The sequence below is a fragment of the Rhipicephalus microplus genome, chromosome 1 (genome assembly GCF_043290135.1).
Source record: "Rhipicephalus microplus isolate Deutch F79 chromosome 1, USDA_Rmic, whole genome shotgun sequence".
NCBI classification, from domain to species: domain Eukaryota; kingdom Metazoa; phylum Arthropoda; class Arachnida; order Ixodida; family Ixodidae; genus Rhipicephalus; species Rhipicephalus microplus.
Window position 1 is genome coordinate 22,994,359 of NC_134700.1, and position 19,061 is coordinate 23,013,419.

The 19,061-nt window shown below is 46.9% G+C and overlaps 1 protein-coding gene across 5 annotated transcripts in view; it reads right to left on the reverse strand.

Moving 5' to 3' along the window:
• The window catches only part of LOC119178135 (tRNA (uracil-5-)-methyltransferase homolog B), a 227,847-nt gene that overhangs the window by 12,350 nt on the left and 196,436 nt on the right, over positions 1–19,061 (reverse strand). For all 5 annotated transcript variants that reach the window (XM_037429299.2, XM_037429298.2, XM_075890797.1 and 2 more), the window contains one exon: positions 470–569. In XM_037429299.2, the coding sequence (XP_037285196.1) occupies positions 470–569 (100 nt within the window). The remainder of the gene's footprint in view (positions 1–469; positions 570–19,061) is intronic.

Sequence of the window (19,061 nt, forward strand, 5' to 3'; positions counted from 1 at the left end):
TAGGCGTAGCGGCCAAGACAACTGACTACAAACAGTGACTGACATCCCACGACTTTCTTGTTAGCCTGGCCACTTCATAGCTTCAATTTTTAAGCAATGAAGAAACCACTGACTCTTTTCTTTTTTCTTTAGCCACGTTACCTTCCACAGAAAAAATTTAAACTCCCCCTTTGTCATTTTGATTTGTAGATGTCCTTTCTAAGTTTCAATTGTTTGGAGCAATCTATTTGGCGGCAGGGCAGTTTGGACTAGTGCACTGCAACAGGTTAAATTTATTCAAGTATAATTACCCGCACTGTGACATAGCTTATCATATCTAGCAAATGCTACAAAATAGTCTACTAAACGGCAACCCCAACCATCACAGTTCACACATAAATTGTAAAGATGTGCCCCAATATCTAAACACTTAAGCTTGCATCAAGCAGCATGATGTCACCCATAGAAAGACAGTGTACAAATTACTCACTCAACAACATTGTCCATGGCTGCACCTTCAGGCTTACAGGAGATGTAGACCAAACGCTTGATTTGTTTGTACTCCCGTAGGGCTCGGACGGCACGTGTGTCTGACAAGACATGGACAGAGAGATTACGATTTTGTTATGGCAGACGAGAAATCCTTCAACACAGTGCAGCTACAGTCAATATTTCAACAAGACCACATTTTGAAATGTCTGCTCCAGTCACACCAAGCATTCAAGAATTTTTTCATTGCCTCAAGTTTCCATTTTCCCGTAAACTCTGCTGATAACATGCATAACTCTACGGCCAGCACTCATGCTAGGAACACTAAAGAAAAGAAGTAGGACTGAAATATAAAAAAAGACGCGTACCAAGATGCAAGAAAAATAAAAGAAGGGGCGTGCTTTCTGTTCTGTCCTTAATTTTTCTCCCTTAATGGTACGCGTCTTTTTTATAATTCAGTAAGCATGTACCAACTGCCCAACAAAAAGTTTCACTAGAGAAGCAGGAAGTTAAGGGCTTGTTTTTCTTTGTTAGACCCAATATTAATGAGAACTATCAGTCAATAATTCCAAGGAAACCACAGTGAAAATTATTAGCAGTAACTGCAATGTAAATGTGGAAAGAAAAAAAAGTGGACGAAAAGACAAGCTGTTGCTGGCAGGGGCCTGCGACCTTCACCAATTTGAAGGTCGCAGGTTCAATCCCAGACAGCGGCAAGTTATCTAGTATGCAAATAACGTTCCCTATAGCATGCAAATAAATCTACAGTACACAAATAGCATTCCCTGTACTTTCATTGACAACACTGACTTAGTTTTTAGGAACACAAGGTGGCACATGTACACTCACGTAATTTGAGACATTAGTACATTAATGCAACACCACTAAAGTATCAAGCTGGTTTTCAATGAGTGCATCATCTGTCTAGTTGCCCGCGCGTTTATTAGACCGACCAACTGAGTGACGATGATGATGAGAGAATGAGTGATGAAATATGGCATGCAGGTGTGATTAATTGTTCTGATATTGTATCTGAAATAAGTTTTGAGCTATCCGTTGTAGTTCTTGAGTTACAATACTCGAGAGACTCTCATTGTCATCCCAAAATTAGCCAATGAGACTTCAGTTCGTCAAGATTTCTGCACAATGAATCATTCCCAGGGGTGGAAGCGGGCTTAAGTCTTTTGGAGCAGCTTGGGAGCAGTAAGAGGGGAGTTTTGGAGCAGCTCTAGAGCGCCACAAGGTGTATTTTAGAGCACTGAAGTTTAGTTTTAGAGCGGATTTCCAGTGTCAAACATCACTCTTAATTAAAGTTTAAGTGGTTTTAACTAAACATCCAATACTAGTAAAGACACCACACTTACTCCAAATTGATATACATATATCCTTGTCTTCTGTGGACCGAGTGATAAAAAATGGCTTGAGCAGACAAACGTACAAAAACGTTTATCACTTGCTACATTTTGGCCAGGGTTTGACTTTCATGAAGGAATACCCCGATGAAGGTATTTCCTGATGAAGGCCGAAACGTAGAAATTAATAAATGTTTTCATACGTTCGTCTGCTCACACCTTTTTCTTATATATATATATATTGTTACGCTTGAAGGAGAATGTCGAAAGCTGAAAGGGGCCGTTAGGTTGTGAAGGTGAGCTCAGAAGCAGCCGACTATTTAGAGATCCTCCTAATCCTCTTCCTTTCTAACTCAGAGCGGCAAGCCCGTTCACCGTAGTCTTTGTTGTTTTTCGTCCATGTGTGCAACATTCCTCTTCGCGCAGACAAAGGCCACCGGATGAGTCAGTCTTCATTGTCTTCGCGTGTATAAATCCTGGCAGACAACATGGACCACATGGGTCTATTCAGCTCGTCGACCACTTGCCATGGGGTGAGCTATTACATAGGTGACCTTTGTGAGTCTGTCGACAATGACAAAAGATTCATTGTAAGTGGCCAAAAGCTTTTGGCATAACCCGCACTTGTGCATAGGAGTCCTCAACCACACCAAATCGCCATGGCGATAAGTCACAGGTCGGTGATGAATGTCATAGCGTGCTTTCCCTTTGTCTTGCGATGCCAATGTGCATAGTCGAGCTGTCACCGAAACAGAGGGTCTCGGTGACAGTGATGTTGCACAAAAAGGTAAGACTGTGTCGACTGTATGCCCGGGCAAATGTGCATATAGCGAGAAGGGCTATAACCTGTAGTCTCTTGCTTCGCGGTGTTGAACGCGTACGTAATGAACAGGAGTACATCATCCCAGTTCTTGTGGTCGGATGAGACATACATAGACACCATGTTAATAATCGGACGGTTGGCACGCTCCTTCAGCCTCTTAGTTTGGGGGTAGTATGGTAACGCAGGCGGGATTCACACAAACGAAGCAGCTCCTCCGCGACATCTTCTGTGAATTGTCGTCCACGATCACTGATGATCAAACGAGGTGGACCATGTCAGAGAATGACGTACTGTAGCAAGAACGACGAGATGCCACTGGCAGTTGCGGAGAGGATGGCCGTTGTGCGGCAGTAGTGTGTGTGGTAGTCGACGCAAACAATTATCTATCAGTTGCCCTTAGCCGATTTTGAAAATGGGCCCAGGAAGTCCATCCCCACTTGTTCAAAAGGTGCGCTTGGAGTTGGCATCGGCTGTAAAAGACTAGCTGGAGCAGTAGAGGGACGTTTGTGACACTGACACTGCATTCAGCTGGCTATATCAATCTCAGCGGATTTTGCATACCAGGCCAATAAAAATGTTCTTTAGTCCTGTGAAGTGATCGTGCCAAACCCAAATGTCCAGATGTAGAGCTGTCGTGCATGGCACTCATAATAACTTTTTCCAGACTCTCGGGCACCACCAGAAGGAAACGTACGCTACTGCTGCGGAGGTTTCACTTCAACAACAGTCAAGCACGCATATAGAAACGGTGTGCAGTAGTGGAAGCAGCTGCAGCGGCGAAGAGTGGTGCCAGTTTAGCGTTCTTTCACAGTTCTGCTTTGACACTGTGGTAGTCTGGGAAAGTAGGCAACACAGATGCTACAAGGTGGTCAAAGTCATTGGCGTCACAGTCCATTGTGCTAAGTGGCAAACGTGAAAGACAGTCCGCATTGGCATGTCGGCGACCACTCTTGTAAACGACGGTGAAACTGTATTGTTGCAACCAGAGTGTCCAGCTCGCAAGGCGGCCGCAAGGGTCGCAAAGATTGACAAGCCAACACAATTCAATGAGCGGTGGTCGGTGACGAGTGTGAATGCACGTCCACATAGGTAAGACCAAAACCGCTGAATTGCAAATACTGCCACCAGACATTCTTGTTCTGTGACAGTGTAATTTCACTCCAGTTTGCTTAGGGGGTGACTTGAGTATGCTATGACATGTTCGCGGACACTGTAGCGTTGGACTAGGATGGCTCTGATACCTATGCCGCTAGCATCCGTATGAAGTTCTGTCAGAGCAGAAGGACTGAAGTGCTGAAGGATGGGTCCTGATGTCAGCAGAAACTAGAACTAACGAAATAAAGAACCGCTCTCCTAAGTCCACTCAAAGAAATTGTCCTTTCGTAAGAGGCATGCGAGAGGATACGCTACGTTGACAAATTTCGAAATAAAGCGGTGGATGACGAATCAACATTTCTTGGGTCCAACATTGTTGGCAGTGCGCGCAGGCACCAGACGGGGCGGTTCCCTAGTTGCGGGACCCGTATGTATCCAGCAGCTCCTGGCCCCTGTCCGTTAGTGCACGCTGAGTCACTAGAACGGGGATGGATAACAAGGTCTCCCATCGATCAAGGGGTTGAGAATTCGGTGTGTCGGGAGGAAGGGACAGTGGTGGGTTCTTAAGTTCTGTGCACTCTGCCAAGATGTGTGGCAGAGTGCCATTTTATATTTTACAAAACGGACAGAGCGTGTAGTGTTCCGCAGGATACATGCGGTTCAACAGTACAAGATGTGCAAGCGATCCCGCCTGCGCTCGACGTAATATCGTCTGTTGTGTCCTGGTCAGGTCGGGGTGCGGTTGTGGTAGTCTGCACCTTCCCTCTCGGTACATCAGGGTAATGTCTCGAAAGCTGGTAATCGGGTGTGGTATCGTAATTACTCGAATCTAACGGGCACCTTTTTTCGGTTAAGCGAGTTCATAAATCGCATGCGCGTTAGAATCGAGTACACAAAAAAAATGAATACGGTCATTCTATTGCCATCGGCATATCCGAAATGGCCGCCCCCTACGTGCGTCGGCATGGCGCGTCGGCCATTTCTGCCTATTTGTTTCCCATGTGCAGCACTTCGAACGTGTGCTGAGGAGTTCGTCATCTTGTAGTGCATTAGCATCTACGGCATGGAAGGGCCGACTGCAAAAACTCGACGAGTGCACCACGATGCCGCTTTTAAAAGAAATGTCATCGCGTGTGCCAAAACGGACGGAAATCGGGCCGCATCGCGGTCGTTCGGAGTTCCCGAAACGTGCGTGCGGGACTGGCGGAAACAAAAGCAGAATATTGTCGACAGCAAACATTCAAGCAAAGGCTTCGGTGGACCATAGCAGGGTCGGTTTCCACAAATTGAAGAACTGCTCGGCGAGTATATGATTGAGCAGTGAGCGGCCCGTGACGACAGAACTGCTCCAAGTGCAGGCTATGCAATTAGCCTTAGAAAAAGGTCCAATGCGGAGCCAGTTTAAAGCGAGCAGGTGCTGGTTAACTAACTTTATGAAGAGGAATGGCTTTTCCCTCTGAAGGCAAACGGGCATATGCCAAAAGTTGCCGGAGGAGTACGAAGAAAAGCTTCACAGTTTTCAGAGGTTCATCCTAAACTTGCGGCACAACAACGGCTACCTGCTTGGGCAAATCGGGAATGCCGATCAGACGCCTCTTCGACATGCCTGGCACCACAACCGCCGAGAAGAAGGGGGCGAAGCAAGTTCGCGTGCTGACATCGGGCCACGGTAAAACTAGAGTGACGGCAATGCTTCGTTGCACGTCAGATAGGCCGAAGCTTCCCCCGTGCCTCATATTTAAACGGAAGACACTCCCGAAAGGAGTTGTTTTCCCGAGTGGTGTGATCGTGCGGGCCAACGAGAAAAATGGGTGCGCGTTGCAATCGATGACTTACTTTTTTTTTTTCCGTCGTGGAAACCGGGTGCGCGCTACAATCGAGGGCGCGGTAAAATTGAGTAAATACGGTAGCTCTTTCGGCTCATGCTCGGCCCAGATTGACATTTCTCGTGCATGATAGTCGGCAATGGTGCTGCTAGCTACCTGCGAGTGAGCTGGGACACACACTAGCTCTACGGCTCTTCCCGGAGGCTTGCATTTGGATAGAATGGCTCAGGCCGCGAATGAGATTACTCCCTTTCGGAAGCTTTCATAGGCTGTCTTTGAGTCGGTGACCACTGTGTCCACGCTTGGCTGTACGAGTGCGAGGGCCACAGCCACTTGGTACAAAGGCCCAGTAAACTACAAAGCTCCTTGAGGAAATGCCGGGCAATGAACGCCTCAACTGCAGCTGTCTTCTGGGGGTGAGGGTGGATTTCATTTTTGTCAACGAGATGCAAGAACAAGGGTCTGGCAGTCTCCAAAGTGGCATTTTCTTTTGTTTAAAACTAGGCCAGTCTTTCGGATGCAGTTCAAAACAATATCCAGACGCGAGTTGTGTTCACGGACATGCAGCCAAAGATGACAACGACGTCAAGGTAGCACATAGAGATGTTCCACCTCAAGCTATGCAGAATGGTGTCTATCAACCTCTCGAACGTTGCCGGAGCATCACATAGAATAAATGGCATTATGTTGACTTTAAAGAGCATATCAAAAGATACAAAGGCACTCTCTTTGTTCTCTAGGTGTATTAGAACTTGCCAATAGCCGGATCGTAAGTGCACGGAGGAAAAATAAGAGGCAAATGTAAGCAGTCGAATCATTTATACGTGGCAGTGGGTATACGTCTTTTTTAGTCACGGCATTCAGTTGGTGATAGTCGACGCAAAATCTCGAAGATCCATCTTTCTCCTTAACAAGGATCACGGCGCTGCCCATGAACTGGCTGACTCTTGTATCATTCCCTTTTGCATCATTTCCTGCACTTGATCACTGATAATTTGTTGTTCTGATGGAAAAACACGATATGGTTTTTGCCAAATGGAACTATCTCCGCCAGTGTTGATGATATAGCACGTTCGAGACATGGGGACAGTGGTTGTTTTGCCCTTATGCGCAAAGTCAAATACCGAAACTAGCTTCGACAGCATGTCCATTAAAGTTCGGCGCTCACTTGAGCTAAGCAACTTATCATTGCCATAAGCATCCCGTCTGAAGTGTAACAACCAGTTTTAGCACATTCTTCTGGCATGGCTATAAGTTCAGCCACTGATAAGGACCCGTGTTCTCTGCTGACCGAAGCTGATTTCAAACCGTCCGGTAGTACCACGGGTCATGAGGAACAGTTTACAGCCCATGGACTGGCCAGTTCGTCCGCCATGGATCGACACCTCACGATGCGGAACCAACATATTCTTCTTCACACAGTTTATGTGCATTGGCTCTACGCTCGCATCGAAGCTGTCAGAATTTGCACCGCCACACACAACAGGAGCATGCACGATGCACGGTAGATGACGTAGGTATGACCGTATCGCCCAAGACATACATAGTTTTTCAGCCGCAGGGGTTTCCACAAGTCCTGACGGCATCTGGCCACTCACAAAGACTTTTCCTGTGCGACAGTCTACAGTGGCACCACATCCTCGCAGGAAGTCCATGCCCAGAATGATGTCATGCGTCGACCGAGGAATAATTACGAACTCTGTTGTTATGATAAGGCTTCCCAAAAATACGTGAGCACTACACACACCAAAAAGACGCAACGGCTCTTCACTCACTCCATAGAACTTCGAAATTTCATCCGAAATTTCATCTCACGTAAAGACTGCTTTTCGCCCTAACACGTTTTAAAGAAAAGCACTCATCACGAAAATTGCCGCCCGTGTCCCCCAAGGTCATCACAGGCCTTCATCCACAAAAACACGCACTTTGTTTTTAAACCTCAACACAGTAAATATTTCTGTCAGAAGCAGGTTTCCAGTGACCTCACTTCGACCGGCCGTGCTGTCTAGTTTTCCGGTGGCGAAGAGAACGCTTTGCGAGGCAGGAGAACAATGAGCATGAGGTCGCGGTGGAGGCGTTAAACTCCTGTCAGATGCCAAGGAGTGGTTGTGGAAGTTGTTAGCCCAATAGTTGTCACCACATGGTATGTGGGCTGACCGCAAGACACCACGAGGCTGTTCGAAGGGTTGTGAAAAGTCAGATAGCTGGTCATACCATGGAGTCTCACCTGACGGTTGTTAAACTGCGATATGTGGCCCCGAACACTGCAAGAATACTAGCACACCGGCAGAGGTCGAAACGTTCGTCACTCATCAATGAATCGAGCATCATCATTTGTTCTTTTATAATGGTATGCTGGTCGGGTACGTCGTAATGAGACGTTCGTCGAGAAGGCATGTGCTGAGGGCGTCGGTCATACCGCGAAGCGAGAAATTGGGTTGTAACCCTTAATTGTGGGGCTAGGCTGTACTCCACAGTTGCCGTGCTCATCGTCAATTGCCATGGTGTTGAAGAAGGCACATCCATAGCCTCACGTGGCATACACAACTCAGGATGGTCACTGTCGAATAAGGCATTTCTCTGAGGGACAGTTCCTCGCGAACAATCTGTCAAATCGTAGAAAAAAAGGTCGAGGCCAGGATTTGTGTCATGTTATGACCGGCAGAACGAGGACATGACCTCCAAGAGACGCTCGTTAGTGTATCGTCCAAACGTGATACACATCCTGCAGAAACGCAAGCAGTGTCTGTGTGTCTTGCAGAGAACACACATGGGTGTCGCTGAGACGCGAAGTCGACGTCGAAGAAGGAGCGCGTGCATGAAGCAGGGATTATAAAAGGAGGTCTCTCTCTGGTTTTCGCTTGGGCTTGTCGTGTCTTGTGCAAAGGCGCGTCTCGACGCCCAGTCTATTGAACACCTGTAAATATGTAATTCAATCGTGTGTAGTTTGTGCGAGCAAGAAGCCTCGCAAGAGTTTCTCCTGCCTTGGCGCCTGGATAAAGGCCTATGCTCTATTCTTCGGTCACATCAGTCTACAGTGGCAACAGTTCTAACGTTAGGCAGCCGACCGAACTTGGGCACAATCCAATGCATTTTGAGCGTTTAAAACGTTCAGCAATGCTGAATGACGTCCAACACAGAACTAAGGCTTTCTTTTCCAATTAGACAATCGTACACGTCCTCAGCAATTCCTTTGAGCAGATGACCAACTTTTACTCTTCCGACATGGTAATGCACACCACATTGCACAGCACTAACACTTCTTCGATGTAAGTTGTGCATGTCTCACATGGTAGCTGTGCACTTGCCGACAGTGTTTGCTCAGCCCGCTTCTTTTTAGCAACCGAATCGCCGAAACACGCCCCTCTTCAACAAAAAGGTCCCAAGTCGTGAGTGTGTCCTCGTGATTTTCGTACCACACCAGTGTGGTGTCGATCAGGGAGAACACCACGCTGGTTAGCTAAGCGGCTGTATCCCAACCGTTGGACTTGCTCATTCACTTGTATTTGATGAGACAGGTGTCGACATCTTCTCCGAATTTTCCTACGAACGGCGGCGGTACTGAGTAGTACGGAAGCGAACTAGACGGTGCTGTCCTAGGAACGTCCGCTTCTTTAGGCATGTCGAAAGCAGTCATGGCAGATGGTTGGAGGCCGGCAAGTCGACGGCTTTATCGAAGCTGCAGCAGTGATCGTTCCGTAGTTGAAAGCACTTACTCAGCACCTCCACCACTCTGTTATGCTTGAAGGAGGCTGTCAAAGGCTGAGAGGGGCCGTTTATTAGGCCGTGAAGGTGAGCTAAAAAGTGGCCAACTAGTTGGAAACCTTCCCGATTCACTTCTTTCTTTAACTCGGAGCGGCAAGTGCGTTCATCGTAGTCTTCATTGTCTTCGTCCATGTGCGCAACAATATATATATCAAGCAAGTGTCCTCTGTGGATACAGTGCTAAGTCAAAATTAGTTTGAGCGGACAAACATATGAGAACATTTATTAATTCCTATGTTCCAGCTGGGGTCTGAAAACAAGTATATATATATATATATATATATATATATATATATATATATATATATATATATTCACCTTAGTCTCCATAGTCTTCGTCCATGTGCTCAACAATAAATATATCAGGCGAGTGCCTTCTGTGAATCCAGTGCTAAATAAAAATTGGTTTAAGTGGACGAACGTACCGTACAAAAACATTTATGAATTCCTATGTTTCAGCGAAGGTCTGGGAATATATATATAATATAGGCCGGGGTCCGGGAAAATATATATATATATACTGACAACATGAAAGGTGATAGTGCAGCAACTCAAAGAAAAGACATAAGCAATGCTTTGGACTAGAACTCAGATGAATGATGATTTATTGATCGATTTGTGGGGTTTAACGTCCAAAAACCACCATATGATTATGAGAAACGTCGTAGTGGAGGGCTCCGGAAATTTCAACCACCAGGGGTTCTTTAACGTGCACCCAAATCTGAGCAGGTGAGCCTACACCAATTTCGCCTCTATCACAAATGCAGCCGCCGCAGCGGGGATTCGATCCCGCGACCTGCGGGTCGATCCCGCAACCTGCGGGTATGCTCCACTACAGCAAAGTGTAGTGGAGCATATGCACCAACGCGTATGCGCCTTCGGAGGAGGACGAAAAGCCCATGTTCTGATTGCACGAGAGACTGTGCCGCCTTTGCCAGCCTTGTCGTACAGCCCTTTTCCGTTGCGACCTCGTTGTGACTTCTCTGGTTGAAAAAACCTCATCACATTTGGTGGAGGTTGCTGAGATCCCCAAGCAGACTTGGAGCTCTGCTCTCACAAGTTGGACGAGAGACCACCGCACAACATGACTGATGCAGTCGCCAACCAACCCACCCCAGCACAGCCAGCACCATCGGCTGCCCCATCTCCCTGCTCCGGTGCTACCTGTCAATGGGACCCTCCCATCTCAAGCGGCAGTCGGCAATGGTGAGCAAGGCGTTGAAGACTGGCTCTTTTTGTACAAATGGGAAAGCGCCAACGACAAGTGGGACGACGACTCTAAGCTCAACTACGTTATATTTTACTCGGCTTACATCGCGAAGCTTTGGTTTACAAACCGCGAAACTGACATCGCCAACTGATCCACCTTCAAGACCCTCGTGACCGAAGCGTTCGGCCAACCAGAGGTCCGCGAACTCCGCGCTGACCAGCATCTATGCCACCATGCATAGCAGCCTGGCGAGATGTTTCCTAGTTATATTGTGGATGTGCTCGACCTCTGCAGACGTGTTAACCCATCTATGCCCGAAGAAGAGAAAATTCGACACATTCTCAAAGGCAATCAGGATGGCGTATTCCAGATGTTGCTAGTGAAAAGCCCGACCACTGTGGTCATCCTTGTAAGCCTGTGCCAGAGCTTTGAAGAATTGCGCCGTCAGCGTTCCATCGCCCATCAGAGTGTCCCACCACCAGATACGATCTCGGCCATCGCACTCGCAAACGGCAACTTTCGCCAAGGAACTCTGTCCAACCAGATCAAAGACTTTATCAGGAAGGGAGTTGCCCGACAGCTCTTCTTGCTTCCACATAGCAACGCACCCACCGCAAGCCTGCTTTCGACACTGCAGCACGCCATATGAACTGAAAGTTGTGATGCCCTTTCCACAGTTACGGCCCTTTACCCACGCACTTCCCTGCCATCTCATACCTCGACTGTTGGCTACGCACCACCTGTGCCACCTTCACCTCTCAGCTATGCAGATGCAGTCGCGTGGCCCCCGTAGCATCCAGACTCCTTGTCGACACCACCTCCTCACACCTCTATTTTAGTTTACAGCCCCATTTCGCTTTTTCCGTCCATCTGATTCACCTATGACAACCGCCCTATCTGCATTGCATATGGCATTGCTGGCCATATTGCACGCCTCTGCCGCCGCCGTCCAACACCTGCGTACACCTCCTTTGGAACTCCTACCTACGCGCTGCAACATGCCACCATGTCTGCATCTGAAGAGAGGCACTTTGACTAGAATTGCCGCCCATCAACTGATCCCTCCTCGCCGATCGGTATCGCCTATGCGTCGTCGACCACCTTTTGAGAAGGGATACTAATCAGTGCAGTTCTGGAGGCAAGAACTGCAACTTCTGCGCAGTTCTCAAGGCCTCCATTTTCGCAGGAAAACGTTATTGGCATACATGCTGAGGGAGTTGCCGCAGTAGCACTTGTTGATACTGGGGCCGCCGTTTGTGTGATGAACAAAAACTTTTGTTGGAGACTCAAGAAAGTGACCACATCTCTCTGTGACATGGTGCTATCCATGGCAAAAGCGCAACGGATTCATCCCTCGGCTGTGCGTACGGCGTGCGTCATCATCCAGGACCTTCTGTACATTGTCCAATTTTTCGTTCTACCGTCTAGCTGGGTTGGGATTTTCTATCACGTCATGAAGCAGTCATTGATGGTTTGCGTGCGGAAGTGTCCCTTATGCCAACATGTGAATTTCAATTGCCCGACCGTTCTCCTCTGCCCTGCAAGCTCATCCTTGATGACGACACCAACTTGCCTCTGGAAGCTTCAATCCCTCTAACCCTTTCATGTGGTGCTCAACCTGACACCACTGTGGTGTTTATGCCATCTTCAGTGTTTACTGAAAACAAGGGCATCATTTTTCCATTTGCCGTTATCACAATTGCATCTGGTTCAACCATAATTTTGGTTGCCAACCACTGCAACTACCCCATTGGCTCGCTCGGTGGTGAAACTTTTGGATATGTACAACCTGTCGATCATATCGATTATCTTGATCTTAGCAATGAAACCCCATGTTGTCACATTGCAACAATCACTCATGCGCCTGGGCCATCAAGTTTGCCAGCCTTCGACAACGCCATTGACGCAGACCTTCCCCCTTCTTCTCGCCGCCAACTTAACATCTTTCCTTAACCTTAACCTTTTCCTTAACATCTTTCGATGTTCTTTCGACTTTCAGCAACCTTCGTAAGGCCGCACCATGACTCTCAGTCATACAGTCACCGGCTCACACTTGCCCCTGCGACAGCGTCCTTACCGAGTTTCCGTTAAAGAGCGCCACGTCATTACAAAACAAGTAGATGACATGTTTCAACGTGGAGTCATACAGCCTTCTCAACGCCCATGGTCATCACCTATGGTGCTGGTAAAAAAAAAAAAGATGGCACCATTTGATTTTGCCTTGAGTATCACAATTTAAACAAAATTACGAAAAAAGGATGTCTACCCGTTACCACGAATAGACGATGCTCTTGTCTGTTTACAAAGGGCCGAGTACTTTACATCCTTGTATCTGCGTTCTGGGTACTGGCAGGTGCCAATGGCTGAATGTGATTGCCCTAAAACAGCCTTTGTAACGCCCGATGACCTGTATGAGTTCAAACTCATGCCATTTGGGCTCTGCAACGCACCTCCGACATTTGAGCGCATGATCGATACCACCTTGTCAGGCCACAAGTGGAAGACTTGTTTGTGTTACCTGGACAACATCATAGTATATTCAGCTGATTTTCGGATGCACATTGGTAATCTGCACGAAATTCTCACGTGTCTAACTTCTGCAGGCCTATAATTTAACACCAAAAAGAGCCACTTCGCAGCACGCAAACTAACCATTTTGGGACATGTTATCTCAAAAGATGGTGTTTTTCTGGATCCCGATAAGCTTCAAGCTGTCCCGGAATTTCCAAAGCCCACATCGCTGAAAGTTCTCAGAAGTTTGGTAGGTCTCTGCTCCTACTTTCGCAACTTCGTGCATAACTTCGCATCCATCATCCCACCTTTGACGAGTATGTTTGCCACCAGCAAAGGTATATCAGCATGGTCACCTGGAAGCTGTGGCCCCTGTTGGCCTCACCACCTACCTTTCGTCACTACGACGCCACTGCTCTCACGGAAATTCACACCGATGCAAGTGACGTCAATCTTGGTGCAGTTCTGGCACAACAGAAAGGCACCCAAGCTGAATACGTAGTCCCTTATGCAAGCCGCGCTCTCAAGAAGGCAGAATTAAATTACTCCGTGACAGAGGAGTTTTTGTTGATAATCTGGGCGTTGACAAAGTTTCGCCTGTACCTTTATGGCCGTCCTTTCGACGTGGTCACAGACCACAACGCTCTTGTTGGCTTTACACCTTGAAACACTTGTCGGGATGCCTGGGCCATTGAGCACTGAAATTGCAGGAATACGATATTCTTATTGTATATTGTTCCGGTCACAAGCATGCAGATGCCGATTCACTTTCCCGCTCACCATTAATACCAGATGTCGCTTCTCTGTCACCCCTTTTTATCATCTTGTCACCACTCGGCATCACTGACATGCTTTTGGAGTAGCATAAAGACCCATACCTTGCCTTGTTACTAGACTACCTTACCGATCTGCCTGCTGTCCCTTCCACGAGAGCGCTACGCCGTCAAGCAGCCCACTCTTCCGTACCTCCGTAACTACATGAGGCGGTACGGAAGACTACGTACCGCCGCAACTACATGCCACGCTGACGGAAGTGGCTCTTTGCTGTCCCTCGTCATATGCACTCTGACATCTGCGTGAATTTTCATGCAGATACCTAAAGGGCTCACACCGGTGCCCTGAAAACCTACAAAAGGCTGCATCAGGGATATTACTGGCGAGGAATGTATCACTTTGTGCAGAAATACACTCAGTCTTGCACTACTTGCCAAGAAAACAAGACACTTCCGCGGCATCTCACTGGCATATTACAGCCGCTCCCGTGCACGGCTCGCCCATTTGACTGCGTGGGTATCGAGCTCTACGGCCTCCTCCCGTATAGTGGCTCTGAAAACCGATGGATTATTGTCAGCGTAGATTATCTGACACGCTACGCTGAGACTGCAGCTCTACCGGCAATGACTGCCCATGAAGTTGCACTCTTCATTCTACGCAGCTTCACTCTACACTATGGAGCTCCTAGGGAACTACTCAGTGATAGGGGTCACGTGTTCCTGTTGGAGGTCATCCAAGCTATCTACGCTGAATGCAATATCATCCAGCGGAAATCTACAACATACCATCCACAGACAAATGGTCTCCCCGAGCGGTTCAAGCGCACACTTCATAACATTCTGAGGATTTACACCTTCTCCGACCACACTAACTGGGACGCTGTACAATCTTTTGTTACCTTCGCTTTCAACACTGCGACGCAAAGAACTGACTTTTCCCTTTCATTTTATTGTACGGCAGCGAACCTTCCCACCCACTGGACACCATATTCCCGTACCGTCCTAATGAATTTGACTGCTATCCACTTTTTCAAGTCGCCAGATACGCTGAAGACTGGCTTCGGTTGGCTCTTTCTCTGACAAGTGAGGCTCAAGGTCGACAGAAGACTCAACATGACAACATTCATCACTCAGCTCCTACGTTTTGTGCTGGTTCCTTTGTGTGGCTCTGGGTGCCCCCGCACGTCCCTGGCCTTTCTTCTAAGTTTCTGGCGCGGTACTATGATCCGTACCGTGTCATTGACGTGACCTTGCCGGTGATTTACTTTGTTCAACCCCTAAAACAATCGCCTGACTTGCACCATCGAGGACGCAAGACCGCACACGTCAACTGCCTCAAGCCCTACTAGGACCCCCTCATTGTGCCTACTCCCCGAGCCACCAGGATGGCTACTCTTCACCCTGGAGGTAATGTAGTGGAGCATACTCACCAATCCATTTGCGCCTTTGGAGAACGATGAAAAGCCCGTGCTCTTATTGCGCGAGAGCCTGTGCTGCCTTTGCCAGCCTTGTCGTACGGCCCTTTTCTGTTGCGACCTCGTCGCAACTTCTCTGGTTAAATAAACCTCACCCCATGAGGAACAACCAGGTGTCACACAATGCGAATTTCGCAATGAGTGGGTCGTCGAATGTTCCAACCCAATACAAAAGCTTAATCTTGTTCACCTATTAACTGTGGCACATACCCACTGTGGGAGATTGTGGGAATTACAAAATCTTCTGACATAATTGTCCATCGTCGTCAGCCATAGCAGCAAAAATTGAACCTACGAACAGCGCAACCTAGAAGTAGCTACAGCCTAACTAGCCTAACTACGGGAGTGAAAAAACAAGTCAGTTATGCCCTACCAAATTGGCCAAGTTTGAAAGCATCAAAAATTGCACAAAATTCCTTGAAAGTGTGCAGCCTGTACTATGGTTCTCCAAAGAATGACGAAAAATGGTATAATGAATGCCTGTCTACTATACAATGATTTATAGCGTAGTGGGTCCCCTGAAAATGTGCTTGCAGCAGCTACCAAAGAAGTGTAAAGCCCAGAAAGGCTGCTTTTCCAGCTCTCGCTATCACAGTGCTGCAGGTTCCATGCAGGCCTGGAGTTGTTTTTTTTTTTTTTTTTTTTTGCGATAGGAATTATATGGAGACTCTCCGGGTTTTCGCCATCACCTCCATGTTCCACATAAACTCCAAGTGTTGGTAACATCCCCCGCGCATCGTACGTATTACCTGCCGGTAAAATCACGCAAGCGGGCACGAAGAGTGCTGCTCAAGCAGAGATTAAACAAAGCGGTCAATGTGTCCCTTGAAGGGTGCACGTGATAGCATCCAGCCATGAGCTAGATCTACCGTCAAACGCTCAAGCAGCGAGGAGACACACTGCCCTTCTTGAACGAGCATGAAAAGATGGTGGTGGGGGGCGGGGGTAAGAGCAGAGGTTGTTCTAGCAGTAGCTCTAAACTTTGATTTTATGGGCACGCTCACCATCGCTAGCGCGTGCGCACTATATCGACAAGCATTAGTTGTCAGCTTGTACACCCATCTACGTGGTGCGCTCCCATCAGGAAGAGGTCGTACAAAAAGAGCATTTCTGCCTGGGGCGACAAAACCTTTGCTCTTACACTAGCCCTTCGTATACAGCTACGTGATTTTCGATCCAAAAGAGCTAGCTGCCAGCCTTACTTTGTATTTTAATGAGGTCGTGATGTTAATGAAAACAGCTAATGCCATTTTCATGACCGAACTTCTATTTGGGTGCACCTGAGCCCGGTAAACTAATTGTTTCTGTACAAGCAATACATGCTGTACACTGATAGCAGGGAACCAGGTAGACCTGAACAACAACTTAAACAAAATTTTACTATGGTGTAATGAATGGCAGATGGTTCTAAACCCCGTAAAATCAGTTTGCATGAGCATAACAAGAAAAAAGGTACCTCTCAAATATAATTACAATATTGGTTCCCACGATCTAAAAAGGGTAACAGAATATAAATATTTAGGGCTAATATTCACTCCAGATTTGAGGTGGAATACTCACGTAGACGTCACCTGTAGAAAGGCAAACAAAACTCTATGGGGTCTGAGGCGAAGGTTACATGACGCAACACCCGAAGTAAAAAGTCTTGCGTACAAAATGCTAGTACGCCCAATAATTGAATATTGTAAAATAGTATGGGACCCTCATACCACCACTAACCTACATAAACTGGAGAAAGTTCAAAGAATGGCTGCCAGGTTTATATTCAATAAATATCAACGCATGCACTCTGCTTCCGATCTTTGCAACCGTGCAAACCTACAAGCCTTAGAACTTAGAACTAAGTATGACCGTTTGAAATTCCTATTCCTCATTATTCGTAGTCAGGTTAAAATCAACTCATTAGATTTCTTTGAAATTTCTCCAGATCCGCGCTCTAGACACAAACACACTTTATATATACAGCCACCAGCCACCCGAAACGACGCATTTAAATACAGCTTCTTTCCGAGGGCAATTAAAGAATGGAATGAACTACCAAACAAAGTCGCGATGTCTTCCTCTATCACGGCGTTTTCTGCAGCTTTAGAATCGCTTATTTTCTCCGAAATAGATGCGTCATAATTCACGATGTCAATGTATATTGCCTCTCGCTTTGTTAATTGTTGTTTTCTATGCGCAGAATGCAAGTGCACATGCCTGTGTTTAACTTTGTCTTTTAGTGTAAATACCTGTGTTCGCTGTATGTCTCTATTTTGTAACGTATTTCATGACCATTTCTTTCATTTGTTTTCCACTCCTGTAAAAACCCCAGCTGGGGTTGACAGTATTAATAAACAAACAAACAAACAAAACATGGAGCATTGGCTATCGATAATCTGCCAAGCAGTGAAGCATGTCAGCATGCGATTAGAGATTCCAGCATTATAACTAGCGGCTGCGTAATTTCCAGAAAGAACTCTAATGTATGCATTGAGCGCACTCTCAACGGAAAATTATCTAGATGGTTCTCAGTCACGCGGGCACGGTTGGCGCAAGGCAGCGTTACACATATAATGAACGATAACAAAAAAACAAACAAGAAAAGAAAGAGCGCATGTGGCATTATCATCACAACATTACAATTTGTTGCTATTATGTTCATAGCTTTGCTGGGGAAACAATTCTTTTTATAATTAAAAGAAAATTTTATAGTCGGTGGTCTCTTTCGAAGCACACGTGCTGCGCTCGGCGGTTGCTCGACAACAGTGTGGCGAGTCGTTTGCAACACCGCTGCCGCCTAACCGCTTCGCTGTTAAAAGATGAACTCGCATAATGAGGTTTGCACACAAATGCCACCTTAACAAGGTTCGCGCATTTAGTTCATGTGGAGCAAGGATCCATGCATTGTGGTAAGTTTACGCATGGTGCCAACGCCATGCATGAACCAAAATACGACGGAACCGAAATGGTTGTGGCTGCGTCATTTGTGTATCTAACGTGTTTTGCTTGGTCGAAGATAAGACTCTGCTAAATTTGGCGTTGCACGCACAAATCGTTGTTTAGATGCAGCTTGGTGCAGTAGGTTAGATAGGTGCAGAATGGTGCAACAGACCTTTTTGGAACCCACTAGCGCTGCCAACGGGCGTGCAAACGCTTGTGGGAAAAGTTCGTACGCTGCAGCAGCCGCCGCAACGAGCGCGCGGACTTCATGCTTCAACTTTCTGTTTGCACCGTGCCAGCGCTTCTCAAATCAAGTGAACTCGGCACGGTGTGACATATTACTGCACTCACAAACTGCATTGTTTGCGTGTGATGGCCTGCCCACAATTTGCACTTGTCCCCGTGTTCAACCAGCTGAGCAGCTCAGAAGCATCAGTTAATTCCTATTGTTCTTTGGCGTCAGTCCGCTTCAGGCATAAATAAAAAACAATACAACTTCATTGCCTAAAAGGGGAGAGCACTGTTCCTAAATTCACGGATGCAATAGGAATCAATGTCCTTTGACGCTGTTTACAAGTAAATTGTACGGTTCTGGGATATTTAAAGGGTGCTTTAGAAATAAGTGCAATTTATTAAAATAAAATACATTGACTAGACCACTGCGAAGTGCTCGCAGCATGTGCATCTACCAACTTCCCTTGGCACTGTAACTGCAGGTTGGAATAAAGGCAGAAAGAAACAACTACGACCAGGAAAGAAGTATGCACACCGGAAATGCTCACTCAAGACTGAATGGTTATCCCATGTGTTAACAAACATACATTAAAAAATGGGGGTGCAT